Below are 27,912 nucleotides of genomic sequence, written 5' to 3'. Positions count from 1 at the left end.
TCATGCGTTGGTGGATTAAAATTTTTCGGGCCTCACTGATGGGACCGGAACCGTGTGTGTTGTATCTTTTTTTTTTTTTTTTAAGATTTTACTTACTTGACAGAGAGAGAAGGCAGAGAGGCAGGCAGAGGGAGAGGGAAAAGCGGGCTCCCGGCGGGACTCGATCCCAGGATCCCGGGATCATGACCTGAGACCTGAGCTGAAGGCAGACGCTTAACTGACTAAGCCATCCAGGCACCCTGTTGTATATATTTTTTAAATGATACTTATTTATTTGAGAGAGAGAGTGCAAGCGGGCGGGGGGGGGGGGTTGCGGAGGTAGAGAGACAAGCAGACTCTGCGCTGAGCGCAGAGCCAGCCGAGGGACTCGATCTCTTGACCCTGAGAGCATGACCTGAGCTGAAATCAAGAGTTGGAGGCTTAACCGATTGAGCCACCCAGGCACCCCTATTTATTTCAGATATTTATTTATTCTAGAGAGAGAGTGTGCATATGCGAGCTAGGAAGAGGGGCAGAGGGGGAGGGAGAGGGAGAGGCAGAGAATCCCAAGCTGACTCTGTGCTGTGTGGGACTCAATCTCGGGACCCTGAGATCATGACCTGAGTGGAAACTAAGAGTCTGACGCCTAACGGACTGAGCCACCCAGCTGCCCCGCGTGTGTTGTATCTCTTAAAAAGTTACAACGAATACACATACATTTTCTCCTTGGGAAGAAAAACTATATTCAAACAGGGGTTGACTGCAACTCCTTCATGCATCCCTACCTGCTACCCTCTTCAGAGGCCTTTTTCCGAAGTGCTTTCCCTTTTCATTTACATGATACACGCCCCCACTGACACCTAACGACACTTAACAGCCAGTGCGTTGCCTTATCACCACGGGATGGAGACATGCGGAGGTTCCTGCTCCTGGCCTCTCAGCTCTCACCTCGGGCTGCTCATCCTCGTTAGCGTCCCGTGACAGTGCCTATTAAAATGCATTTTTTAAAAACTTCATGCACTGTGTTGCGCAGCAATGGTGCGGCTGGAACGGAATCTGGGTGGGGGCGGGGAGGAGGGTGCGTGTCCCTGTGCTCCCCCAGCCCCGCGGATTCCAGAGCATGCGCTCTCGAGCAGGGCCCGGCTCCCCGCAGGCGCCCTATAATTGGGGCGGCCCGACCCACCAGGGGCGTAGGGCAAGCAGCCCTCCCGCCGAAGGGGGCGTGAGCGGGGCGGGGCCGGAACGTCTTTCTCCCGCGCGGCGGCCCGGGCGGGCACAGTTCCCCGCAGCACCGACCATGGCCGCAGCCGCGCTGGGGCAGGTGGGTTCGCGGCCCCGGGCCGGGGAAACGGGAGGGGGGGGGAGGCGGGGGAGGGGGGAAGGCCCACTTCCGGGTGGACCACTAGCGCCCGGCCCCGTCCGGCGTCGCGCCCCCGGCGCTCGGGTTCCGCTGCCGGGCGCCGAGGAGGAGGGGCCCCTTGGAGAGGAGCTCGAGGCTTTAAGGGCGAGGGAGGCGGAGGGAGGTAGTTGGTGGGACGGGGCCGCCGACGGGAGGTAGGAGGGAAACGTGGAGGGGGGTACGGTTAATGGGACAGGCACAGGGCTGCGTGGGGTGGGGGCGGTGAAGGAAGGGATAACAGCCAGCCTGTGGGGGCGCCGGGATAAGACACCCCGAACTTCTAGGGGTGCGGGTAGGACGAAGGCACAGATCTCAGGTCTGGACTGGGAATTGGACCCAAGGCCCCTGAAAGTTAAGATGTGCGTGGACTGTCCCTGCAAGCTCTCCTCCGAAGCTGCGCATCAGGGTTGGAAAGGGAGCCCTCTTCCGACTGTCACAGAGACAGAGACAGATCCTCCCGGTCCATTCTTACCCAGAAGCGGTCGACCAGCAGAGCTTTGGAGAGCGGGATTTTACAGCACAGTTTCTCAGCGAGGGAAGAAACGCTAACAGCTCACAGAAGGGATGTTTAGAGCCCTGCACAGCGGCAGCATCACCCCGGGAGAAGTGTTGTTCGCGTCCTGTTCTGCTCCGGACCCCGTCTGGGACTCCTACCCCAGCCTGATGGAGAGCAGGGCACATTGTTACTGTTCCGAGGCTGGGGTGACTGACGCTGGGCTGTGACTGGGACCATCTGGGCTCTGGGGGTGCCACTTCTGGGCTGTGGTGGGAGAGTCCCGGGCAGGGGCAGGGACGGTTTGGGGTTGTGATGGTGGAGAGTCTCGAGCTGCCGTTGAGCAGTCTTGGTCTGCGATGGGAGAGTCCTGGGCTATCATGGGACAGTCCTACATGTGATGGGATCGGTCCTGGGCCACAACGAGGACAATTTGGGGCTTTGACTGAGACCCTTTGGGGCTGTGATAGGGACAGTCCCTGGCTGAGATAAAGGACAGCACTGCATTACAAGGGGGACCCTTCCTGGGCTGTGATGGGGGGGGCAGTCCTGAAGCATGAAGGACAGTGCTGAACTATGACAAACAGTCCTGGGCTTTGATGGTGACATTCCTGGGGCCGTGCTGAGAGAATGGTCCTGGATTGTGCTGGGGACAGTCCTAGGCTGTAATGAGACACAGGGGAGGCTCCATCACATTGCAGAGCCCTGCTCTGTGCCCCTCCCCCCCAACCCTTCCTTGTTTCTTAATTCAGCCCCAATCTTTTCACATTCTTTGTCCCAGTAGCCCATCTAGCATCCCTTGGTCCCAATCCCCATGGCTTGGGGTGTCAGATGGCGGAGCACTTTCCCTGAGCTGAGGGGAGACCCCCCACCCCCGCTTCTACAGAAATGTCCTTGAAGGATGAAAGCAGCTTCTCTCAGGGCAAGAGGGTCTTGATGGCCAGTGCTGATGTACAACCTGGACACTACCCGGCTCCTCTGTGCCCCGTGCGTGTGTTTTCTGCCTCTCCCTTCTCTCTCTCTTGGATATACTCTGTCTCTAAGCATCCCTGAGAAGTTTGTCTCCAGGTGTTGGCATCGCTGTCTTTCTGTCTTTCCTCGTTTCTCTGGGTCTCGTTTCACTTTGTGCTGTCACCTGAAATCTGGTCGTTGCTTACTTTTTCCTCCTTCAGCCTCTCCGTATCTCACCCTTGGCCTTTTTCTAGATTTCTCCAGACTTCACTTCGCCTGAGTTTGCCTCCCTATCTGTCTCTCATATCAGTCTCTCTTTATGATCATATCTATTTTGGCATCTTGTGTTCTTGATTTCTGTTCTCAGTTTGGTTTCCATTTCTGGTTTGGTTTTTTTTTAAGATTTTATTTTTAAGTAACCTCTCCACCCAACGCGTGGCTCGAACTCAGGACCCTGAGATCAAGCGTCACCTGCTCTTCCGACTGAGCCAGCCAGGCACCCCCTCGGTTTTGTTTTCTATGTCTTTTTGTTTTCTCATTCTTGCTTTTCCCTCTCTTTTATTTTTTCTTCCATTCTGGCTCCTCCTGAGCTCTGCTTTCCTGTCCAGATACTGGCTGTCTCTGCCCTGGGTGTCTTATCTTTTCTCTGTGCTGTGGGTGTCCTGTTCCCTCCTGGACGGAAGCATAGCCACAGACTTGGGTGGGCTACACAGCGCCACCTAGAGGCCATGCCGTGAACCTACACTCTGATCCGCCCAGAAGCCCTTGGGCCCCACACTATCCGAAACCACTGCTCAGACGTCACGCTCCGCAGCCCCCATCTCCCCATGACTCACCTACTGACCAGTGACTGCTGCCACTCATGTTCGTTCTCACTGGTTGGTGTCCGCTCACCCAGCTCACAGGCAGGAGCAGGCTAGGCTGTTCCATCTGCGCCAATCTCATGACCCAGCTGCTTTCCTGCCAGGCTGGGAAAGAGGCATTATGAGGTCAAAGAATACTGGGGAGAGGCCACCCTGATGGACACAGACCGATTTCCTCTCCCTCGTTTGTCTCAGGCAGGCCACAGATGTTTATCTGAGCAGGGTCTCACCCTGGGATCACCCCCCAGGTCCATGTGGCTGCCTCTCAGCCCTGGGATCTGAAGGGAATTGGAATCACTGGTGTCCAAGGTATGGGGTTGGGGGCTCAAGTAATCTGAGCCCAGTTGGTCTGATATCCTGAAAGAATAAGGACTTGGACTCCTGGATCTGAGAGAGAATGGGCTGGGGGTCTGGACTCGGGGGTTTGAGGGAGGAGGGGCTGGGGGCTTGGATTCCTGGATCTGAGGGAGGAGTGAGCTGGGGGATTAGACTCCTGAGTCTGGAGGAGGAGGAGGCCAGAGGGCTGGACTCCAGGGTCTGAGGGAGGGAGGGGGCTGGGGTCCTGGACTCCTGGGTCTGAGAGAGGAGGGACTGGGGACTGATCTCCTGGGTCTGAGGGAAGAGGGACTAGGGCTCTGGACTCCTGGGTCTCGGGGAGGAGGAGGCCAGAGGTCTAGACTCCTGGGTCTGAGGGAGGAGGGGGCTGGGGGTCTGGACTCTTGGGTCTGAGGGAGGAGGGGCTGGGGCCTGGGTCTCCTGGATCTGAGGGACAAGTGGGTTGGGGGCTTAGACTCCTGGGTCTGGAGGAGGAGGCCAGAGGTCTGGACTCCAGGGTGTGAGGGAGGAGGGGGCTGGGGCCCTAGACTCCTGGGTCTGGGGGAGGAAGGGACTGGAGGCCTGGACTTATGGGTCTGAGGGGGGAGGAGGCAGGGGGCCTGGACTCCTGGGTCTGAGGGAGGAAGGAGCTGGGGGTCCGGACTCCTAGGTCTGAGGGAGGAGGGGGACGGAGGCCCAGCTTCTGGGTTCTGGGGAAGTATGGCCTCTAGGTTCCTCACTTTTCTTTTTTTTTAAGATTTTAGTCATTTGACAGAGAGACACAGAGAGGGAATACAAGCAGGGGGAGAGGCAGAGGGAGAAACAGGCTTCCCGCCGAGCAGGGAGCCCGATGCGGGGCTCGATCCCAGGACCCTGGGATCATGACCTGAGCCAAAGGCAGACACTTAACGACTGAGCCACCCAGGCGCCCCTCACTTTTCTAATTCTTATCAGGATTTGGGTCCCCCAGGGTGGCCGTCACTTACCTGTGCACTTTGCGTCGCAGTCTTCTGTCTGAGCTGATCTCAGGGCTGGGGCCAAAGTTCCCAGGGGTGGGAGGTGCCTGTATTTGACTTTGCCCTGGCATGGAGGGGATAGGAGCTGATTCAGCCCTTCCTAGGGATTGTGCTTGTGAGGACAGGGAGGGGTCTTGGCCTCCTTCAGGATTCTCTCCCACTAGGTGCTGCTTGACAGGGGAGCCGACTTGTCCAGGGCCACGTGGTCCATCTAGAATGCACTGGGCCTGGGACAGATCAGGCCAGAGGGACGTTCCAAGTGCGTAGTGGCAAAGCAGGCACGAGGGTCCCCTGCTCTCTCTACCTTTCCTGGCCTCACCACCTTTCTTACTTCTGTCCCCACCCTCAGATTTGGGCCCGAAAACTCCTCCCTGTCTCTTGGCTTCTGTGTGGCCCCAGAAGATATGCCTCATCCAACTTCAAGGTGAATGGAGGGGAATGTACTTTGGGATCTCAAAGAGGGGCTGGGGCCAGGACTACTGGGCTTGAGGGAGGAGGGAGCTGGGGGCCAGGACTCTTAGGTTTGAGGAAAGGGCTGGCAGCTGGATTTGGGCATCTCCAAAAGGGTCCAGGGTCCAAAGGTGAAGGTGGTTGGCAGTGGGGTCCTAATAGTCCGCCGTAAGGCTGTGGGAGAGATTTGATACTGCATGTCCCACAAGCCTCTGGGGCTACAGGTCTCTCTTCTCTTTGGGTCTTAGCCCCAGAGGTTCATGGGAGTTGTAGTTTTTCAGTTTGAGGTTGCGACGAGATTTCAGGCTACCCGGGTCCCCTCTCTTTTCTCAGGCTGCAGACCTGCAGCTGGAAATGACACGGGAGCCTCATCAGAAGCCTGACCCCAGCAAGCCCCTGGTGTTTGGGAAGACATTCACCGACCACATGCTGATGGTGGAATGGAAGGAGGAGAAGGGCTGGGGCCGGCCCCGTATCCAGCCCTTCCAGAACCTCACGCTGCACCCCGCCTGCTCCGGCCTCCACTACTCCATGCAGGCATGGCTGCTGACCTCTCTGCCCGTCTCTCTGCATCGCTTCCCTCTTGCCCTGTCGCTTGCCAGGTCCACCGCCCTGGCCTTGCTCTTTGTCTGTTTCTTCTTGCTCCAGATGTGTTCTCTGAGGTCTCTCGTGTTCCAGGCCCCGTGCTGGCTGATGCCGGGGTCCCCAAGAAGAGCAGACCTCGTTCTACTCGAAAACCCCACGTTTTGGTTACAGCCCCGTGCGGTCATGCTCTGAAGGAGGCACCTGAGATGTTCTGGGAGCCAGAGGAGGCACCAGTCCAACCTCTAACTTGAAAGGAAGTAGGATCTCGTCTGGCAGAGGAAGCTTAGGGTGTTAGCAGGAGAGGGAGCAACCACGGGACAAAGGAGAGCCCGGCGTATCGGGGGAATTGGGGGGTTGGAACGTGGTGGAGGAGGCTGAGGATGGCATCAGGGCCGCAGAGGGGCCTCGGGGCTGGCACCTTGTCAAGGGCACTGGGAACCTGGAGCGCCCTGAGCAGACATGGAGCAGGCTCAGCTCTGGGTGTAGTGAGACCCCCTCAGGCCGGATGGAGGATGAGCTGGAGGCCAGGAGGCCTGAGCTGGGGCCGGAGGCTGGACAAGAGCAGGGAAGGGAGGGCCGAGTGTGGTGCCCAGAGTTTTGGCCAGGTGACCAGGTAGGCCAGGGGGCTGTCCCCCTGTGGGGACCCAGCAGGAGATTGGCTTTGCAGGACTTGGTGCGGGGACTTTAAGGAAGATACCCAGGAGGCATTCAGGTTATGACTTAAAGCCATGGCTGAAAGCAGAGGCTTCCTGAGGGAGCTTCAGTGGTGACAAGAATTTGGATGAACGTATTTCATCCCTAGTAACTGGTTTGCAGTGTCAGCCTCAGGAGGCTGAGATAAGAGGGGCCAGATCCTGTGAGGCCTCGAAGGCCGAGGTCAACATCCGGCTGGGGGTGCGGGTCAACTTTGTGTTGGTTTTTTGTTTTTTGTTTTTTTGTACTTTAACAAATGTTTTGGGGGCGCCTGGCTGGCTCAGGCAGTCGAGCATGTGACTCTTGATCTCAGGGTCATCAGCTGGAGCCCCATGTAGGGTATAGAGATTTTTTTAAAGTTTTCATTATGGGAAATTTCAAACATAAAAATAGAATAATATATAAGCCCCCTGCCGACCACCCTGCTTCATCAGCTAACACCTGTGGGTCACCCTCTCATTTCGTCTGGACTCCCATCGTCGTGCCCCCTTCCTGTAAGATTTTGAAGCAAATCCTGGGCTATGCAGTATTTCATCCACAGCGAGTTCAGTGCTTCTCAAGAACGCAAGGAGTCTTTAAAAACAGAACTTGCATGCCATCGCTGTTCCTGAGAAATGGGACCAGTAACATGGAAGGGGTTTAAGCAGGGCGCTCTCTCGGCACCTCTGGCTGTGGGTGTCCAGCTGTTTCTGGGCTCTCTCTGTCCGTCTCTCTCATCCCCCTTCTCTTCCTCTCTGCGCTCAGCGGGTTGGTCTCTCGGCTCCGTCTCTGCATCTGTGTCTGAATCCTTGTGTATCAGGCGCTGTGTTGGGATCTCTCGATGTGTCTCGCGGCTTCCCCGAGGTGGTCTCTGAGCTCAGGGACCCCCCCACCTGTCCCCGCAGCTCTTTGAGGGCATGAAGGCGTTCAAAGGCAGCGACCAGCGCGTGCGCCTCTTCCGACCCTGGCTCAACATGGACCGGATGCTGCGCTCAGCCCTGCGCCTCTGCCTGCCGGTGAGGGGCCCTGGCTGGCCCCGGGGGGAGCAGGGTGCGGCGTGGGGCGAGGGCAGCAGGGAGGCGGGCGGCTGACTCGTGGGAATCCTGCCCAGAGTTTTGACAAGGTCGAGTTGCTCGAGTGTATCCGCCGGCTGGTGGAAGTGGACAAGGACTGGGTCCCTGAGGGCAACAACAGCAGCCTCTACGTCCGGCCTGTGCTCATCGGGAATGAGGTGGGCCTGACTCCCTGACTCCGGGACGGGGTGGAGGTCAGGGCGGGGGTGGGGACTCCAGGGGCGAGGGAGGGGGAGGGGCTGGGGGCCTGGACTCCTGGGTCCCTGATGCCCCCTTCTGCCCACCGCAGCCCTCACTAGGCGTCTCCCGTTCCTCGCAAGCGCTCCTGTTTGTCATTCTCTGCCCCGTGGGTGCATACTTCCCCGGAGACGCCGTGGACCCCGTCTCCCTCCTGGCCGACCCAGCCTTCATCCGGGCCTGGATGGGCGGGGTCGGTGACTACAAGCTGGGGGGGTAAGTAGTCTCTCCAGCAGTCCCTCCCCCAACCCTACATGTCCGGGACGCTGGATGTCCGAGACACTGGCTGTCTGCTTTGGGTGTGGATTTGTGTCTTCAGATGTCAGTTGTCCTTCCTTCCCGTCTTGTTTCACATGACTGGGGACAGCTCTGCTTGCCCGTGGGGATGGGATGTTGTGCCAACAACATTGGGGGCGGGGTGCTTAAGGGGAGAGGGTCTGTGCTAAGCGCTGTGGACACATCGGCTCAGAATTTGGAAGGGATAAGGTGAAAGTCAGTGGAGAAACCCGGATTGGCCTCCTGGGAAGCCTCCAGAAATGAAGTTTATCCTTAGCTCATTGGTCTCTCCCCCAGGTAGCCTCCCCTGAAACGCCCAGGCTTGGCCAGCGCCCCCACCTCCCCACCCCCATGCGCAGCTCTCATAGTCCCCTGGGCCTCCAGTGATCACCATGCTCTGTGTGGGCTTCCTGTGTTAATCTGTTGCTAGGGTCCTCGGCTCAGCAGGGCAGGGAGGGTTCCCCCCCCCCCCGAGGTGATCCAAGCAGAAGGTGGGGTGACGGTGTGTTGGGATAGCAAGTGTGACCCCAGCTGAGAGCTTCATTCGGGTCCCTTCCACACACCTATCTTGTGAGGTCTCCCGAGGGCCAGGCCCTGGGCCGGGCGAAGCTGGGGATGCCGAAGAATCAGGTCCGGGCCCTGCCTTCCAGGGGCCCCCAGGCTAGTGGGAGCCCCAGGATCCAGAGCAGCCGGCACTGTGATGGCAATGGCTGGGGCATTGTTCACCGAGAAGACGGTGAGCCCTCGGGTGAGTCTGAGGAAGGAGCCGGTTTCCTGGTCAACCATGCTTCTCTCTTTGCCAGGAATTACGGGCCCACGGTACTGGTGCAGCAGGAGGCGAAAAAGAGGGGCTGTGAGCAGGTGCTCTGGCTCTATGGGCCTGAGCAGCAGCTCACCGAGGTGGGCACCATGAACATCTTCATCTACTGGACCCACGAGGACGGGGGTGAGCCCTCCCATGACCCCCCCCCCCCAGGGAAGAGGGTCTATCCTAAGTCCTAGCCAACTGCAGGTTTCACGGATGGGGGTGGGTGGGTTGGGGTGGCTTCCTAAGAAGATGGGAGGGTGTGCCTGAGGGCGTGAGGTAACCCCCCAGCCCTTATACTTGCCCCAGTGCTGGAACTGGTGACCCCCTCACTGGACGGTGTCATCCTGCCTGGAGTGGTCAGACAGAGCCTGCTGGACCTGGCCCGGACCTGGGTGAGGGCGCCGTGATTGTGGGTGGCTGGAGTGATGGGGTACTGCTGTGTTGGGGGGTCCAGAACCTCAGGGGGCTCTGGGTGGGGGGCTGGGGCACAGTAGCACGTCTCTGCCCCTTCTCTCTGGGTGTCTGTCTCCTCGGGTGTCTTTGTCCCCATTCTCGGGGAGGGAGAGGCAGGGCTGCGCGGCGAGGGCCGCCCCGGGCTCACACGTGTGTGGCCCGGCAGGGGGAGTTCCGGGTAGCGGAGCGGAAGATCACCATGGAGGAGCTGTTGCGGGCGCTGCAGGAGGGGCGGGTCCGGGAAGTCTTTGGCTCAGGCACTGCTTGCCAGGTCTGCCCTGTGCACCAAATCCTGTACCAAGGCAAGGTGAGGTGGGGCTGCCACTGGAGACGGGAGGGAAGAAGGGGGTTCCTGGTCCTCATGGCACAGTCTTCTCCAGCACTTGCACGTTCCCACCATGGAAAACGGGCCTGAGCTTATCCTCCGCTTCCTGAAGGAGCTGAAGGCGATCCAGGTGAGGTGCACTGGCCGGGAAGTGGGCTGGATGTTTGCTCCCCAGGGAAGTTCACGTCCCAGGAGCCCCTGGACTGGGAGCCCTCCTGCCCGCGCAGCCCCAAGAGCCGATCATGGCCCTTGCCGTGGGCCTCTGGGCCCCAGACCGAGTCACTGTCCTTTCCTGGGAGCCTCTAAACGCTGACTTGTGGAATCCCCTTCCCTCCCCCTCCGTGGCTCCTGCGTGTCCTTGCAGTGGGGACCCCTTCCCAGGGGCCCGTGGGACTTGGGGCCAGAAGCCGCGCGCAGAGCCCCTGGAGCCCCGGGCTTTCTCTTTGGCCTGAGAAATCTTCCAGAAGCCCCGGGATCCTGGTCCCCCAGTGTGGCCCAGGAATATTTCCTGTCATAAGCTCCTGGAGGTGTTTCCATTAATCTCGGCCGAGTTCTCTTTCCTGAGAACCTCTGGGCTCCTTTCCCGGCACTCGACCTAGAACTGCCTTTCCTGTGAGCTTCTCTAAAGTCCAGTGTTGTGCACTGGGACCTAGAACAACACCTCTCCCCACTCTTCTGGGCCATCTCAGCCAAAAACGATCCCCACCCCCACCCCGCCCCACGACCACCAAAAAGTTCTTCCAGTGACTCTTCGCAGAACTCCATCTCCCTTCAGCCTCTGCGCCCACTCGGCCACGGTTCCCCTTCCCTGCGGTTATTGGCCGGCTTCCGGGAAGTGGACTACATTTCCCATGAGGTCCTGGGGCGCAAATCCGCAACCAGTTAGCCTGCGGCGCCCCCGGGCTTGCTGGGAGTTGCAGTGTGGCTCTCCTCTCACACCTCGCCTCTGTTGCCCCGCAGTACGGAGCGGGACCTCACGAGTGGATGCTCCCGGTGTGACGCTAAAGACTCGGCCCTACCTCTCCTCGGACCCACCCACCCACCCACGGCATCTAGTCCTCGCCGGACCCTCGCCTCCCTACCTATGACTCACCTGAAGTGCAATATGAAATAAAAGGCCGGGGGCTGCCGGGACGCCTGGGTCTCTGGCGCCCCCACGTGGTCTCTACACTCCCAAAGCCATAAGGGCCGGACCCAGGCGTCCGGGCCCCCAGCCCCGCCTCTCAGACCTTGGGGGATCTGGGCTCCCCGCTGCTCCGTGTTGTGGGGTCAAAGACACACTTTGGCCCCGACTCCGCATCTCTCCGTTCTCAGGCCGGATCTCCCCGTGCTGCTGTTGATTTTTTTTTTTTTCCTCGCTGCAATTTTGAAATAAATGCCAAAGAACAAGCCATTAGCTCTCATCTCCAATGATACAGCTCAGGGACTCTAGGGTCTTCTCCAGGAATCCCTGTCCTGGGCCCTTTTCATTCTCGAAGACCCAGCAATCCGAGCCCCCAGTGACCTGGCGTTTTCTCTGACGTGGGAGATTTTTCCACCTCATACACTGAGTTTGGCCTCTTGCCCCCACCAACCCACGCCTCCTCTACTTCCCCATCTTTGGGACAGCCCCACCGTACATCCAGTCACTAAGCCAGATCCCTCGGCTCTGTAACCCCTTTTCCCCCCAAAGCCCATCAGACTCAAGCCCTGTCCTCCTGTCCCCAGCTCTGCCCTGTCTGTCTCCTCCTCTGTGTCCTCTCAGCCCTGCTTCAGCTCAGTTCTTGTCTTCTCCTGCCTGGACCCTTGCCCTGCCTAGCCCGTTCTCTGCATCCAGTCTGGCCCCCAAAGAGTCTTTGTACCCCCAGAGCTGCCTCTGCTCACTCTCTTCCAAGGGCTTCCCAGCACCCATGGCCAATACTGCCGACAGTGGGCCCTGGTGGGTGGGGAGCAAGGCAAGATGCTCTACCCTTGGAGGGAGTGAACATCAGAAGTCTATAAAACCTAGTCCCCGTTCCCTCCCTGTGTCATGCCTTGTGTCCCAATCTTGGACACAATCTTCCACACACATACTTTAATAGTTGTTATGTGTAGGTATGGAGAGAGCTGACATTAAGACCAGGCCATGTAAGAAAATGTCGGGGTCCAGAGCTGACGACCCAGGAAGAATTCTTGAGACATCTTTGGTGCAAAAAGCTGATTTTTTTTTTTTTTTTAAGAATTTTTCAAACTTTAATCCAGTTCAAATCAGTGGGCCAGGTTCACTCCAGCTCCTTCACTGCCAAACCTGGAGGCAGGGACTGCTTCGGTTTCTCTGCCTTCTCCTTGTCCGTGATGACCAAGGTGTAAACGTATCTGCTGCACCGAACTTTAAACTTCACATTATCCTTATTTTTCTTGATCTTGACGGATTTGGCGTCCTTTCGCCTGGCCGTGAGCAAAAAGTCCTTGATTTCCTCGATTTTGGAGGCATGGCTACGGGGGGCGCAGGGGAGCGTGAGGCTGGCACGGCCAACGGCGAGAAAGGAGGATGGAAAAACTGATTTTATTACAGCCCAGGGACAGGACCTGTGGGCAGAAGGAGCCGCATGGGGGTCCTGAGCAGTGGCCCATTATATACTTTAAAGTTGGGAGGGGGTTGGGGACAGCGTTAAGTCTCTAAGGCATTTAGGGAAACAAGGTTTCCAGGACCTTGAGGGGGCTAGCTGTGGTTGGGAAAAGGTCATTTATTACTGTCTAATAAAACCTCAGTCATGAGACCCTTCAGATGTGTATCAGTGGGTCACATGCTTGGGGGATGAGTGCCAACATGTATCTTGGGGGAGGGGCGGGTAGAGATAAGGGAAGTTTCCAAAGACATTTTTATATGTTAAAGTAGACTCACAGGATCCTGGGGGGTCGGGATGGATAATGTTAAGCTAAGATTGCCTTTTGCCCTTAGCAAAGTGTTAACATCGAGGCAGCCGAGGCCCTAGAGGAATGTCACTCTTCCTGTTTCAAGGACTTGTCAATGGGCTGTAAGTGGTAAAGACATTTAATTTTCCTTTTGCCTTTGCATCCCACATCACAGGCATATCCATTTGGTTGCAGGTCTGGATACAAATGTGCCTCCCTTATCTGCTTGGTGTGTGACCTTGGGCTTGTCACCTTATCTCTGACCCCCTTTGCTGGAGGGAGACCCATGTGGGACTAGGGCGGACACAGTCTGGGGCCTGTCCCGCAGTTATCAGCTGTGGGACAAAATTCCGATTTGTTGATAACCATTGTCATACCCTCTCATTTCCTTTTGTCAATGATTGCTCAAGAGGGGGTCATGCACATAATGGGGAAATTTGCCTGGAGGCCTCTGGGAAAGCTTTCTTCCCTTGATAAAAGAAATCCTGAAAGACAACCTTTTCTTTTCTTCCCTCCCTTTGGCTGTGATCATCCGGAAGTGTGATGCTTGGAGTAGCTGTAGCCACTTCACGCCCAAGAGGGCCATTGTCCACGTACTGACCGCCGAACACAGAGACCTCGGGTCCTCCAACCATTAAACCTGATTTCTAGGGGCGCCTGGGTGGCTCGGTCGGTTAAGCGGTTAAGCGTCTGCCTTAGGCCCAGGTCATGATCCCTGGGTCCTTGCTCAGCGGGGAGCCTGCTTCTCCCTCTGTCTGCCGCTCCCCCTGTTCATGCCCTCTCTCTCTATCTCAAATAAATAAATAAATCTTAAAAAAAAAAAACCTGATTTCTAGTTTTGCTTTAAAAAAAGTCAAAATTAAGGGGCGCCTGGGTGGCTCAGTCGTTAAGCGTCTCTGCCTCCAGCTCAGGTCATGATCCCAGGGTCCTGGGATGGAGCCCCGCATCAGGCTCCTGCTCAGCGGGAAGACTGCTTCTCCCTCTCCCACTCCCTCTGCTTGTGTTCCCTCTCTCGCTGTGTCTCTCTCTGTCAAATAAATAAATAAAATCTTTAAAAAATAAATAGATAAAAAAAGTCAAAATTAAACAAAAACTGGTTTAAACCACTTTTGTCAGGTTGTGATTTGCTTTTGGGTTTTTTTGTATTTTGTAGGGTTTTTGTTTTGCTTTGTTTTGTGACTTCCAGTCAAAAGATTCTTTGCTTCTTTGTCTTTCCCGATGGCCAGAGCTGATCACAGCCAAGGAGAGTCCCTGACTCTAGTAGCCAATTGAATTGCTGGCCAGTAACTGGGCCCCAAAAGGGTGGGCCAGATTTTTGTCCTAGATTTGCATCTGAAGGGAAAGGACTGGTAAACAGCCATTATTATGAGGCAGAGGCCCTCCTGAAGAACCTGAGGCCCAGCGAGGTAAACATAACACATCATTAGTTAAGTATTGTTATTTTTTAAATGACTTAATGAATACATATTTGGTTAATTGTTGTGATTTCTAATTCTATAAATATTGATGGGTGTAACCCACATTAACTAAGGCCCCTTGGGAGGGGGGTCCTCGTGGAGGAGGGTCAAGAGGTCTCAGGACTAAAAAGTCCACGAGCAATGCTTGGCACGTAGCAAGCTAATGTGAGACTTGGTTAAATAATAAAATAAGCAACAGATCTGCTACTGTTGCAGCTTATCTCTTAAAAGAACTTATTTTGGGGGGAGGGTGGTGCACCTGGAGAGGCCTTGGAAGCTCTGCGCCCTTCCCTAGGCCTGGTCCTCTGCGTCTCATCATCTGGCTGTTCCTGGGTTATATCCTGTTACAATCACCCAGTGATCTAGATCTAATCTGGGATCCCACGTTTCCGTACTTGTCATGGCTGCTTACCCTCCTCCTATGTGGGGAAGGTCCTCCAGCTTTTCTTTCTTTCTTTTTAAAGATTTATTTATTTATTTGAGAGAGAGAGAGCAAGTGAGAGCAGTGGAGGAGGGGCAGAGGGAGAGAGAGAATCTCGAGCAGACTCCTCGCTGAGCCTGGAGCCCGACACAGGGCTTGATCCCACAACCCTGAGATCGGGACCTGAGCCGAAATCAAGAGTCCGGTGCTCAACTGACTGAGCCCACAGGCGCCTCTCGTGCATCTTTTCTGATCTTTCATGACCTGAATAGTCGTAAAGAATAATGGTAAGGAGAAAGAGGCAAGAACATACGTCCAGGGTCTGTTAAATCAGCAGCTCAACCATCCACGGATGTTGGTCAGCTTCTTGGCGATGCTCTTGCCTTTCTGGGGGCAATTCTGTTGTCCTCAGAGAAGCAGCAAAGGCTCTTTTGTCATGCCCATCTGTCTTCATTCAACACTGAGATTCCGAAGACATACCTCCCACACCTCAGTGACCAGAATGGGCCACATCCTCAAAGCTGAAAAGGAGGCTGGCAGCTTCCCATTGACCACAAGACTGGGACCAACTGTCACTGCCGGAACGAGGCTGGGGTCCGGCCGCCATGATGTCTCAAACTGCACATATGGCTACCTGCTCACACTAAGGCTGGTAGCTGGATGGAGCTACCACTAGACTGCTAAAAACTAAACACAAAACTGCTAAAAAAGAGACACGAGGTCCAACATGGAATCACTTGTGCAAAGCCAAGCCCTACATCACCAGAGACTTGACATCCAACTAAACCTAGGTACAGTTTCAGCCTCTTTCAGGAATGGCATCTTAAACCATCTGAAATCACCTCACCAGCCCTCAGGAGGCCACCTGCCTGGTAGACCCCTGCCATCCCCTAAAGGAAGGGGCCCTTGCCACCACCAATCCGCTTTTTGCTAATATAACATCCTTGTCCCCAGTCCCTCTGCCTGTAAAAGTCTTTCGTTTTGCACACCTCCTTGGAGCTCCTACCTACCTGCTAGATGGGGTGCTGCCCCATTCAGGAATCCTTGAATAAAATAAATAAGATATTTAGGAAAAAAATAGGGGCACCTGAGTGGCTCAGTCGGTTAAGCATCTGCCTTCAGCTCAGGTCATGATCCCAGGGTCCTGGGATCAAGTCCCACCTTGGGGTCCATGCTGAGCGAGGAGTCTGCTTCTCCCTCTCCCTCTGCCCCTCTCCCCCACTCGAGCTCTCTCTTTCGCTCAAGTAAATAAATAAAATCTTTAAAAAAAGAGGACAGGGCTGCCCTCTTGGCTCTCACATTCCAACGGGTTGGGGGTGGGGGTGAGAGTAAACACAACACACTGGTAAATGTGGTTCTCACAGTCCCTTCCTTGGGTTGGATTGATTTGCTAGATGGGTTCAGAGAACCCAGAGAAACGTTCCTTACTAGATCACTGGTTTATAAAAGGATATAATCCAGGAACAGCCAGATAAGGCACGGGGAAAGGGCACGAAGCTTCCATGTTCTCTCCAGCGGTGCCACGGTCCCCAAAATGGGCACGAGCACAAGGTGGAGGGAGGGGGAGGGGCAGAGGGAGCAGGAGACGGAGGAAGCTGACTCTTGGCCGAGGGAGCCTGATTGGGGGATAGATGGTCCCATGACCCTGAGAGCATGATCCCAGCGGAAATCAAGAGTCAGGACCCTTAACCGATTGAGCCACCCAGGTGCTCCTTGCTGAACCCTCTTAGAGTTCATTCCAGACATCTTCAGCCCTCCCCCCCTCCAGTGTGTGTCTTCCAACGATGCCACCCATAATGAAATCAACGATTCCCTAATATCATTTATTTATTTATTTATTTATTTTTTTTTTTTTTTAAGATTTTATTTATTTATTTGAGAGAGAGAGAATGAGAGAGAGAGCACATGAGAGGGGGGAGGGTCAGAGGGAGGAGCAGACTCCCCGCAGAGCAGGGAGCCCGATGCGGGACTCGATCCCAGGACTCCAGGATCATGACCTGAGCCGAAGGCAGTCGCTTAACCAACTGAGCCACCCAGGCGCCCCCCTAATATCATTTAATTGCCCATGGCAGGTGGATTCGGAGCAGCCACCTGAAGCAGGTGAGGGATGAGCCACGTGGGTGTCTGGGGGAAGAGTATTCCGCGCAGAGAAAACAGCCAGTACAAGGGCCCTGAGGCTAGAAGGTGCCATCCGTGTTCCAGGAACTGCAAGGCAGGTGTGGCCAGAACAGAGTCAACGAGCCACGGCGAGACGGTGAGGCGCGCAGACAGGGAAGGGGCCAGACATTTCAAAGCCTTGCGGGCACTGAGGCTTTTCTAGGCATGAGCCTGGAGTCACGGAAAGAGTTCCCAGCAGAAAAGGAACTCGACATTCCGTAAGTGGGAACGGGCGCCATCTGGCGGCCGTGTGGGGAACAGACTGAGGGAGGAGAGGATGGAAGCCGGGACTTTCAGCCGGGGCACTCATGGGGGGCGGGGGGGGGGGGTGCTGCAGGACCAGGGTGGTAACTGTGGGAGGAGCAAAGAGTGATGGGATTCTGGTGCATTCTGAAGGTCAGACCAACGGGTCAGACGGGATGTTATGAGATCACACCCCAACCAGCCAGGTATGAGAGGAGAAAGAGAAAACAGGACTTCTTTCCCTTAACGCTGTTTTGCGTGGTTAGAGTTTGCCATTGCATGTACCTGTTTATTACCCATTCCACTGATAATGAACCTCTGGGTCCATGATTCTGACCCCAATTCCGATGTGGTTTCCAACACCACCAAACAATTCTCCAACAGCAGCTGGGGGTCCTGCAGTTTAACTCAACGCCTGATGCCATTGATCTGAAGAGAACCCCAGATCCTGCAGGGTAAGGGTTCGGTCCTGCAAGCCTGCTCCCTGCCCCCCTACTTCAAATACCAGTTCCAATTCCAGCTTCTGACCCATGAGCTACAGATCAGAGGTTCCCACAATCCCTTCCCTGGATTGGATTAATTTGCTAGAGTGGTTCACAGAACCCAGAGAAATGTTCGTTACTAGATCCCTGGTTTATTATAAAAGGATATAACCCAGGAACAGCCAGATAAGGGCATGGAGCTTCCATGTTTTCTCCGGCGGTGCCACAATCCCCAAATTTCCAACAGCTCATCCACCTGGGAGCTCCCTGAATCCCGTCCCTTTGGGTTTTATGGCCACTTCATTACACAGACATGACTGATTAAATAACTGGCCATTGGTGATGAATTCAACCTCCAATTGCTTTCCCCTTCCCTGTGGTCAGGGGAAGGGACTGAAAGTTTTAACTCTAACCACAGGGTTGGTTAGGTTAAACAACCAGCCCCCACACTTAGGTGCTTTCCAAAGTCAACATATAAAGGCAAATGTGGTTGAAAAGGGTTTGTTTAGGAGTATCAAGAGACCTGGATGCCTCGGTGGCTCAGTTGGTTAAGTGTCTACCTTTCGCTTAGGTCGTGATCCTGGGATCCTGGGATCAAGTCCCGCAAGGGGAATCCTTGCTCAGCAGGGAGCCTGCTGCTCCCCCTGCTTGTGCTTTCTCTCTCTCTGACAAATAAATAAATAAAAATCTTAAAAAAAAAAAATGCGGGAGCACCTGGGTGGCTCAGTTAAGCGTCTGCCTTCAGCTCAGGTCATGATCCCGGGGTCCTGAGATCGAGCCCTGCATCAGGCTCCCTGCTGAGCAGAAAGTTTGCCTCTCCCTCTCCTCCCTGCTCATGCTGTCTTCTCTCTCTCAAATAAATAAATAAATCTTAAAATAAAAAAAAAGAAAGAAAGAAACGGGAATAAAGAAAACCCCATCAACCCAATAGAAAGAAGGAATGGAAAAAATAATTCGCTGAATAGACTCCAAATGGCTCAAAGATTTCAATGTAAAATACGAAACCTGAAAAATGAGAAGCAAACATTGGAAAGTTCCTTTCTAACCTGGGTGTGGAGAAAGCCTTTAAACTGTGACTCATAGGGGCGCCTGGGTGGCTCAGTCGTTAAGTGTCTGCCTTCGGCTCAGGTCATGACCCCAGGGTCCTGGGATCGAGCCCCGCATCGGGCTCCCTGCTCAGCGGGAAGCCTGCTTCTCCCTCTCCCACTCCCCCTGCTTGTGTTCCCTCTCTCGCTGTGTCTCTCTCTGTCAAATAAATAAATCTTAAAAAAAAAAAAAAAACTGTGACTCATAATCCTGAAGCCATAAAAAGAAAACACTGATGCATTTAAACAGGGGGAATAGGATCAAACATTCTTCTTTCTTTTTTGTTTCTTTTTGAACAAATAGTCCTAAGGCCCTCGGGTGGAGCAGGCAAGGTCAGTTTATGGGGGAACAATGGCCCAGAATGGGGTGTGATGACCTTGGTGGGGTGGGGAGAGCTCAGCACAGTGGGGAGCACCCAAGGGGTTTTTGCTGGCTGGGGGGCCAGCTGGTTTGGAAGCAGACGCCCAAGGTAGGTGCTGAGGGTTTGGGTGGGGACAGAGGAGGGGAGGGGTAACAGACAGGGGAATTGATCAAAGAAGTCTATTTCTTTTTTAGGATTTTGCTTTTTTTAGGTAATCTCTACGCCCAGTGTGGGGCTCAAACCTACAACCCTGAGATCAACAGTCGCCGGACTGAGCCAGCCAGACACCCTGATCAAAGAAGTCTATTAAGGAAAATAGATGTTGATGTCTTGTGGGGCGAGGAGGGAAAGGTCAAGAGAGAATTCTCCAGGGGCACCTGACTGGCTCAGCTGGTGGAGCATGGGACTCTTGATATTGGGGTTGTGAGTTCCAGCCCCGCGTTGGGTGCAGAGGTTACTTAAATAAAAATTGGGGGGGGAAGCTAATAAATTAAAGTTAAAAAGAAAAGAAAAGGGGCGCCTGAGTGGCTCAGTCGTTAAGTGTCTGCCTTCAGCTCAGGCCTGATCGAGCCCCGCATTGAGCCCCCTGCTCAGCGGGAAGCTTGCTTCTCCCTCTCCCACTCCCCCTGCTTGTGTTCCCTCTCTCGCCGTGTCTCTGTCAAATAAATAAATAAAATCTTACAAAAAAAAAAAGAAGAAGAAGAAGAACCCAAAAGGCCTGGGTCTGGAGAGTTCTGGGCTGGTGAGCACATGGAGGTCTGGGAGAGAGCGGTGTACTTGGAGCGGGCACAGAGGCTCCCCACTTTTTCCCCAGACCTCACCCTATGTATCTCTTCATCGGGCTGTTGATTCATATTCTTTATCATATCCTTTCATAAACGGATAAACACAAGTAAGTGTTTCCCTGAGCCACCCTAGCAAATTAAAAGCATCACAGAGGAGGTTGTTGGAAACTCCCATCTGTAGTGGGTGGGTCCAGACCACAGCCTAAGGTTTATGTAGACTGATGTCTGCAGTGGGGGGTGGAGGGCCGTCTGAGCGTGTGGAGTCCGATGCTGCCTCTAGGCAGACAGTGTCGGAATTGAGTTGGAATTCTTGGACACGAGCAGGGATTCGTTGGTGGTGTGTGAGGGGAGAAGTCCCCCCCCGCACTGCCCTGGAATTTGGGAACACTTCTAAAAGAGTTGGTGTCAGCAGACTCCTCCTCACACTATATCCTTTTCTTCCTTTTTTTTTTTTAAGTTTAGAAATGTTTTTGCTTGGTTTTCTTAATGTTTTATTTATTTATTCATGAGAGTCAGAGAGAGAGAGGCAGAGGGAGAAGCAGGCTCCCCGCCTAGCAGGGAGCCCTGTGCCTACCAGGGAGCCCGATGCGGGACTCGATCCCAGGACCCTGGGATCATGACCTGAGCCGAAGGCAGACGCTTAAAGACTGAGCCACCCAGGCGCCCCAAAATAATACTTTATTTTTTTTTAAGATTTTATTTATTTATTTAACAGAGAGAGAGAGAGCACAAGCAGGGGGAGCAGCAGGCAGAGGGAGAGGGAGAAGCAGACTCTCCCCTGAGAAGGAACCCAATGCAGGATTCGATCCCAGGACCCTGGGATCATGACCTGAGCCAAAAGCAGATGCTTAACCGACTGAGCCAACCGGACGCCCCCCATTGGAATTTTTTATTCTACTTTCTGTGTCTCTTCTTCCATTTTCCATCCATTTGTCTCTGTCAGTAACCTACTGAGATCCACCTTCCAATCCATGGATTCTCCCTTTCGCTGTTTCTAATCTGCTGTTTGACTCTTCCCGTCAGCTTTCCGTTTCAATGACTATTTCATTTCCGTGTGTGTTTCATTCCCTCTAGAAGTTCTATTTGGTTCTTTTCCAAACCGGCCTGGTCTTTTAATAATGCCTTGGTTTTTCTCATTTCTCATCCTCTTTTTTTTTTTTTTTTTAACGTCTAGGCATTTGAATGTGTTCATTTTGTAGTTGTCAGTATTCGAGACCTTTCGCTTTGCTAGAAAGATAAGCTGTGATTTCAAAATTGACCAAGGGCTTTCAGTTGCCCTGAAACAGACCAGGTTTCTGGGCCAGCTGAGGAAAACAGAAACCACTCCAGGTATTTCAAATACAGGGAGTTTATTAAAGGGAATTGGTTCTGCGAGCACTGGGAGGCGGGAGGAGCAACCCATGATCCCCGAGGTAGGAGACCGAGCTGTTATCAGAAGCAGTCAAACCCCGGGGACTGTAGGCACGAGAAGGAGTGGCGCTCTGCAGGGTAGGACTCGTCCCTCTGGAGGCTGGGAGGGTGGGGCTGCCCCAGGATGCTGTCGCTCCGGCTTCCAGGAGGGTGTGGCCTCTGCAGGTGGCACCTCCGTCTGAGGGGGCTGGAAATCTTCCTGCCCGAGCCGCTCAGCTGGCTGGTGCTAGAAGTGCCAAAAGTAACCAGATGCTGGAGCCAGTTCTGCCCATGGCTGCTGGCACCATTCGCACTGGAGGGGCGGGGGGTCCTTTGCTCCTCTTCCTGCCTCCTAGTGTCCCGCCAGGGCCTCCCCGCCAGCCTTCTTGGTTGTCAACAGGGGTCACAGAATTGGGGGGTGAGCTTTATGCTAGAGAGACAGCAGTGCGGCCTCACCAGAACTCGCAGAGGGAAGGGCTCACCCTGAATGCATAAGAAAGAGGAGATGCTCCACACGCTTAACAGACAAGGGACCCAGAGCAAGTAGCTGCTAAATCATCTCACCTCCCCGCCTATTAAAATAATAGCACTCTTAGAACATGCTTTGTAGGCTGTGGCGTGGAGACTTGCCACTCTGAGCGAACAGCTGTGGGAAATATATCAGGATCAGTAAAGTCAATTTCTTCTTCTTTTTTTTTAATGTTAAATCACTTTTATTATTTTTTTATTTTTATTTTTTATTTTTATTTTATTTTATTTTATTTTTTTTTTAAGATTTTATTTATTTATTTGAGAGAGAGAATGAGATAGAGAGAGCATGAGGGGAGGGGAGGGTCAGAGGGAGAAGCAGACTCCCCGCTGAGCAGGGAGCCCGATGCGGGACTCGATCCCGGGACTCCAGGATCATGACCTGAGCCGAAGGCAGTTGCCCAACCAACTAAGCCACCCAGGCGCCCTTATTTTTATTTTTTTAAGATTTTATTTATTTGACACAGAGAGAGAGCACAAGCAGAGGGAGAAGCAGGCTCCCCGCTGGGCAGAGACCGTGACATGAGGCTCGATCCCAGGAGCCTGAGATCATGACCTGAGTGGAAGGCAGGCACTTAACTGACTGAGCCACCCAGGCGCCCCTGTTAAATCACTTTTTAAAATTTATTTATTTATTTATTTGAGAGAGAGAGAGAGAGTGGGGGGCGTGCAGAGGGAGAGGGAGAGAGAGAATCTCAAGCAGACTCCCCACTGAGCGCCGAGCCTGACTCCATCTCATGACCCTGAGATCATGACCTGAGACCCTGAGATCATGACCTGAGCTGAAATGAAGAGTCAGCCACTTAACTGACGGAGTCACCCAGGTGCCCCCCAAAATCAATTTCTTAATCCGTGTGATGGTGACAAAGTCTAACTGTCATGGAATTCGGGCGTGGTGGGAACTAACTTGGAAGGTAGCAGGGCTCATATCGTAGGATTGAATCTTCAACCCTCAAACTGTTAACTTCAGCTTGTGGATGATTGAAGCCTACCTATAAGGTAAGAAAAATCACAAGTAAGAAGTATCAGGACTGTGAAATCAAAATCTTGATCAGAATAGAGGTATTGAAGACACATATTTGTATCCAGCACACTGGCACCTTTGTAACCAGTTAAATGTAAAGAAATTGATTTGCTGATCACTGTACTCCTATCTGTCTGTCCTTGAGATATTTAAGGCATTTAGAAAAATCTTGTATATTTGACTTGCAAAAAATATGATCAAGCTTGTTATTACTGTCTTCTCTTCAAGGCACTTCACTCATTTAAGGGAATCTGAGATACCAGGCTTGTGGAAGTTCATAGATTTATGTTTGGAAAAATCTAAAATTATGAAACGCACAAGCTGTCTATCTTTAGCTGTGGAAGTCGTCAGCTAATATTTAGAGGAAAGTGGATTGCTTAAAAATTCATTAATCATTACCAAAGAAACAAATAGTTGTGAATATTTGTGTCCATCCATAAAAGCTTTTCTGACATTAAAAGACCTCACCACAGTCTTCTCAACAAATGATGCTCATTTGTTGTGCATGTCCACACGCCAAAGAATGAAGTTGGATCCTTACCTAACACCACATGCAAAAATTAACTGAAATTAAATCAGCGACCTAAACGTAAAGACCCAAACTATAAAGCTCATAGAAGAAAACATGGCGGGGGTGGGGTGGGGTGGAGGGGGGCAGCGTCGTGACATTGGATTGGGCAATGATTTCCTGGATATTACAACAAAAACACAGGCAACAAGAGTAATAATAGAAGAACGGGACTGTATCCAAATTAAAAACCTTTGTGCATCAAAGGAGACAGACAACAGAGTCAACCCACGGGATAAAAGAAAATATTTGCAAATCATATATCTGGTTAGGGATTTATGTGTATCTATACAGCTTTCTATGATGTCCACTCACATTGATGAGTTTGCAAAATCAAACGCTAATCTCTTCCAGAAATACACTCACGGACACACCCAGACATAATGTCTTACCACCTCTCTGGGTATCCCTTCGTCGCGTCAAGCTGACCCATACAATTAACCGTGACTGGCAGTTCCTCAAAAGATTAAAAGTGGAGTTACTATATGATCCAGCAATACAATGCTGAGTGTATCCTCCAAAGAATGAAACCAGGGTTTTTGAAGAGATATTTGTACATATGTTTTCATCGCAGCCTTTTCCACAACGGCCAAAAGGTGAAAGCAGCCCAAATGCCCATCGATGGGTACATAGAAAACAAAAATGTGGGGGCGCCTGGGTGGCTCAGTCATTAAGCGTCTGCCTTCAGCTCAGGTCATGATCCCAGGGTCCTGGGATCGAGCCCCGCATCAGGCTCCCTGCTCGGCGGGAAGCCTGCTTCTCCCTCTCCCACTCCCCCTGTTTGTGTTCCCTCTCTCGCTGTCTCTGTCTGTCAAATAAATAAATAAAATCTTTAAAAAAAAAAAAAAAAGAAAACAAAAATGTGGTCTGTCCATACAGTGGAATACTATTTAACCATAAGGGATATATTGACACATTCTACAACACCTTGGATGAACTTTATGCTGGGTGAAGTAAGACATTCACACACACAAAAATACTCTATGATTCCACTGATGTATCTAAAGTGGTAAAATTCATAGAAACAGGAAGTAGATGGTGGTGGCCAGGGGCTGGAAGAAGGAGGGTATGGGGAGTTGTTTAATGGGTACAGAGGTTGAATTTTACAAGATGAAAAAGTTCTGGGGACTGGCTACCCAATAATGTGAATACGTTCAATACTGCTGAACTGTAGACTTAAAAATAGTTAAGAAAGTGCATATTTGATCATTAAAAAAAATAGATTTCAAAAACCGTTTTTCTCTGAAAGCTTTACAATCTAAAGTTATTGCAGGGTTGGGGCGCCTGGCTGGCTCAGTTGGTGGAGCCTTCGACTGTTGATCACTGGGTTGTGAGTTTGAGCCCCGTGTTGGGTGTAGAGATGACTTAAAAATAAAATCTTTTAAAAAATAAAATAGGGGCGCCTGGGTGGCTCAGTCATTGGGCATCTGCCTTCGGCTCAGGTCATGATCCCAGGGTCCTGGGATCGAGCCCCACATCGGGTTCCCCGCTCCAAGGGAAGCCTGCTTCTTCCTCTCCCACTCCCCCTGCTTGTGTTCCCTCTCGCTGTGTCTCTCTCTGTCAAATAAATAAATACAATCTTTAAAAAATAAATAAATAAATAAATAATAAAATAAAATAAAATAAAATAATTATTGCAGGGTGGGATGGGGTGAGACAAGGCTGTTTAATCCTGCTGTTCAATGTCCTTGCTTCCTTCCCTCCTTCTTTCCTTCCTTTTCTTCTTTCTTTTTCTTTTTTCCTTCTCCTCCTTCTCCTCCCCCTCCTCCTCCTCCTCCCCCTCCTCCTCCTCCTCCTTCTTCTTTTTCTTTCTTTTTCTTCTTTTTCTTCTTCTTCTTCTTCTTCTTCTTCTTCTTCTTCTTCTTCGTCTTCGTCTTCGTCTTCTTCGTCTTCTTCGTCTTCTGTGAGGGAGGACATCTGGAAATTTCTGTCTTCTCTTAAGCTCATCTGTACGTTTAGAAGGATGTTTGGAAAGAGGCGAGATAACAGTGGGGTCGCAGCGGGGATTTTTTTTCTGCAGGGGTAGCTTTTACTTGATATAATTTTGAACTTACAGAAAAGTTTCAAGACTCGTGCAAAGAACTCCATAGATGTTTTCCAGGCTCCCCAGTTCTCGCTGTTCCCGCCCCCCTTTTGCTTTATCATCCAGTCACTATCTCTCTGTATTATTATATATTTACATTTCCAGAGGTATTTGAGAAAACACTGGAGGTACCACGCTCCTTTGTCCCTGAATCCTGCAGTGTGTATTTGCTAAGAACAAGGACATTCTTTTTAATAACCACAATGCAATGATCCAAGTCAGAAAATTTCACATGGATCAATTACTACTATCTAATGCATGGAGCTCATTCAAATTTCATCAGGTGTCTTACTCACAACCGGGATATCACCTGATTGCTCAAAGGACTGCTGCTGGCGTCCATTAATGGGAACTTGTCCTCCATCTTTCTCTTTCTCGACCTTGACTTTTTTGAAGAGTCAAGGCCAGTTGTTTGGCAGAAGGCCTCCTGACTGAAAAATGTTTGATGTCTCCTCACGATGAGATTCAGGTTGCGGGGCACAGTCTCTTAATCTTCCCACCCCCACCCGCTCCTCCAGCCCCATCCCCACAAAACAACAACAGAAGCAAATCCAGGTACAGCAACTAGGACAGCAAAAACTCACAAATGACATCTTGCACAAAACCAGCTGACAATGGAGCCCCCATGGAGCCCTGAAATACGAGTGGGGGCGGAGCCCGTCCCAGTATAGAGGTATAGGAAGAAAAGGAAACTAGCAAGCCTGGAAGTTTCCCCCCAGCCCCCACCCCTAGAGGAGAGGTTGCCTTCATAGCTGAGGACTTGGTGAGAGCAGTTAGAACAGCCGCACTCAAATAGTGTGTGTGTGTGAGTGTGTGTGAGTATGTGTGAGTGTGAGTGTGAGTGTGTGTGAGTGTGTGTGCGCGCACACGCGCCCTGGCTCACAGCTCCAATTAGTATAGTAGGTGGTGTCCAGATGATGGGAAGGTTGGAAGATGCTGGGGTGGGGGTCTGGGTCCCCTGAGATCTCACAGTTCCTCAGCAGAATCTCTCTCTTTTTTAAGTAAGCTCCACACCCAGCATGGAGACGACTTGGGGCTTGAACTCACAACCCTGAGATCAAGACCTGAGCTAACATTAAGAGTCCACTGCTTGGGGCTCCTGGGTGGCTCAGTCAGTTAAGTGTCTGCCTTCGGCTCAGGTCATGATCCCAGGGTGCTGGGACTGAACATTGGGCTCCCAGCTCAGCAGGGAGCCTGCTTCTCCCTTTGCCTCTCCCCCTGCTTGTGCTCTCTCTCTCTCTCTTTCTCGTGCTCTCTCTCAAATAAACAAACAAACAAATAAATGAATAAATCTTAGAGGAAAAAAAAAAGAGTCCGCCACTTAACGGACTGAGCCACCCAGGCCCCCCCAAGAATCTCTCATTTGGAAGGACAAAGCTCCGTGCTTTAAAAAAATGTTATTGAAATATAGTTGACATATAACATTGTATAAATTCAAGGCGCGAGGGGCGCCTGGGTGGCTCAGTCGTTAAGCGTCTGCCTTCGCTCAGGTCATGATCTCAGGGTCCTGGGATCGAGCCCAGCATCGGGCTCCCTGCTCAGTCAGGAGCCTGCTTCTCCCTCTTCCACTCCCCCTGCTTGTGTTTCCTCTCTAGCTGTCTCTCTCTCTGTGTCAAATAAATAAATCTTTAAAATAAATAAATAAATAAATAAATAAATTCAAGGCGCATGGCATGTTCATTTGATACATTTACATACTGTAATATGATTGCCATTATAGCAATAATGAGCACCTCTATCGGGTTACATAATTATCCTTTCTTTTTAGTGGTTGGACTAAGCTCTATTCTTGTGAAAATTAATGGAAGGAGAACCCAGATTGATTTTGGCCGGAACTCCGGGAGAAAAGGTTCAGATACTGGTGGGGGAGGAAACAGATCTGTCTACACAATTTTGGAGAGTTTGATATACTGAGAGGTTATATATATGTATTTTTTCCTTTTTTAAAGATTTTATTTTTAAGTAATCTCTACACCCAACGTGGGGCTCGAACCTACAACCCTGAGATCAAGAGTCACATGCTCTTCCTACTGAGCCGGCCAGGTGCCCCAATAAGAGAGGTTTTATTTTATTTATTTATTTTAAAGATTTATTTATTTGGGAGAGAGAGTGTGAGCGAGAGAGAGAGAGCACATGAGCAGGGACAGAGGGAGAGGGAGAAGCAGACTCCCCACTGAGCAGGAAGCTGGACTCGGGGCTCGATCCCAGGACCCCGGGACCACAACCTGAGCCAATGGCAGACACTTAACTGACTGAGCCGCCCAGGCGCCCCAAGAGAGGTTATATTTTTAAATACCATCTGGAAAGAGCAAAGAGTAAACTTTAAGAACTCTGAGCCCAGGAGAGCTTTCCTGGCCCACACCCCTCCTAAATATACTTACACGTGAGCGAGACCAGATGAGAGTAGGAAACTGCCAGGGTACATACTGAGTTCAATAGCATCCCCTGGAAATTCATGTTCTCCTGAAACGCGTGAATGTGAATTATTTGGAAATAGGGTCTTTGTAGATGTAATTAAATTAAGATGAGGTCATCCTGGAGTAGACTAGGTCCTAAATC

The 27,912-nt window shown here is 52.2% G+C and overlaps 1 protein-coding gene, 1 long non-coding RNA gene and 1 pseudogene across 5 annotated transcripts; 1 reads left to right on the top strand and 2 right to left on the bottom strand.

Annotated features, from left to right (window-relative positions):
* The first annotated feature begins 301 nt into the window (after window positions 1–301).
* Window positions 302–11,288, top strand: BCAT2 (branched chain amino acid transaminase 2). Of its 4 annotated transcripts, none has more exons than XM_078063151.1 (11): window positions 302–1,300; window positions 5,366–5,440; window positions 5,800–6,003; window positions 7,629–7,739; window positions 7,835–7,954; window positions 8,086–8,249; window positions 9,113–9,255; window positions 9,424–9,509; window positions 9,737–9,827; window positions 9,951–10,025; window positions 10,856–11,288. In XM_078063151.1, exons 1-10 carry the CDS (start codon window positions 995–997, stop codon window positions 9,983–9,985), a joined length of 1,335 nt encoding a protein of 444 aa, XP_077919277.1. In that variant the 5' UTR covers window positions 302–994; the 3' UTR covers window positions 9,986–10,025; window positions 10,856–11,288. The 4 variants fall into 4 exon arrangements, with proteins under 4 accessions (XP_077919277.1, XP_035980425.2, XP_035980424.2 ...); XM_036124531.2 differs by having other exon boundaries at window positions 306–1,300; window positions 9,737–9,877; XM_036124533.2 differs by lacking the exon at window positions 302–1,300 and adding an exon at window positions 4,568–5,275 and having other exon boundaries at window positions 9,737–9,877.
* On the bottom strand, window positions 860–5,006 carry LOC118555988 (uncharacterized). The gene is made up of 4 exons (XR_004927243.2): window positions 4,987–5,006; window positions 3,659–3,790; window positions 1,851–2,038; window positions 860–966 (listed from the first exon to the last, which is right to left on the bottom strand). It is a non-coding gene; the product is annotated as an uncharacterized LOC118555988 (long non-coding RNA).
* Window positions 11,289–12,074: 786 nt separating the features above from the next.
* Window positions 12,075–13,355, bottom strand: LOC118555973 (large ribosomal subunit protein eL38 pseudogene; annotated as a pseudogene).
* Window positions 13,356–27,912: the final 14,557 nt, after the last annotated feature.

Source organism: Halichoerus grypus, chromosome 15 (genome assembly GCF_964656455.1).
Source record: "Halichoerus grypus chromosome 15, mHalGry1.hap1.1, whole genome shotgun sequence".
Lineage (NCBI taxonomy): Eukaryota > Metazoa > Chordata > Mammalia > Carnivora > Phocidae > Halichoerus > Halichoerus grypus.
Note: the sequence above shows the minus strand (reverse complement) of the source record. Positions and strands in the feature narration are given on the sequence as shown.

Excerpts from the sequence above, each read along its gene's own strand:
- BCAT2 (XM_036124531.2), top strand. The coding sequence starts at position 995 with ATGCACTGTGTTGCGCAGCAATGGTGCGGCTGGAACGGAATCTGGGTG. Across the intron at positions 7,740-7,834 it reads CCCTGCGCCTCTGCCTGCCG|AGTTTTGACAAGGTCGAGTT; the intron begins GTGAGGGGCCCT and ends AATCCTGCCCAG. Across the intron at positions 8,250-9,112 it reads GGTGACTACAAGCTGGGGGG|GAATTACGGGCCCACGGTAC; the intron begins GTAAGTAGTCTC and ends TCTCTTTGCCAG.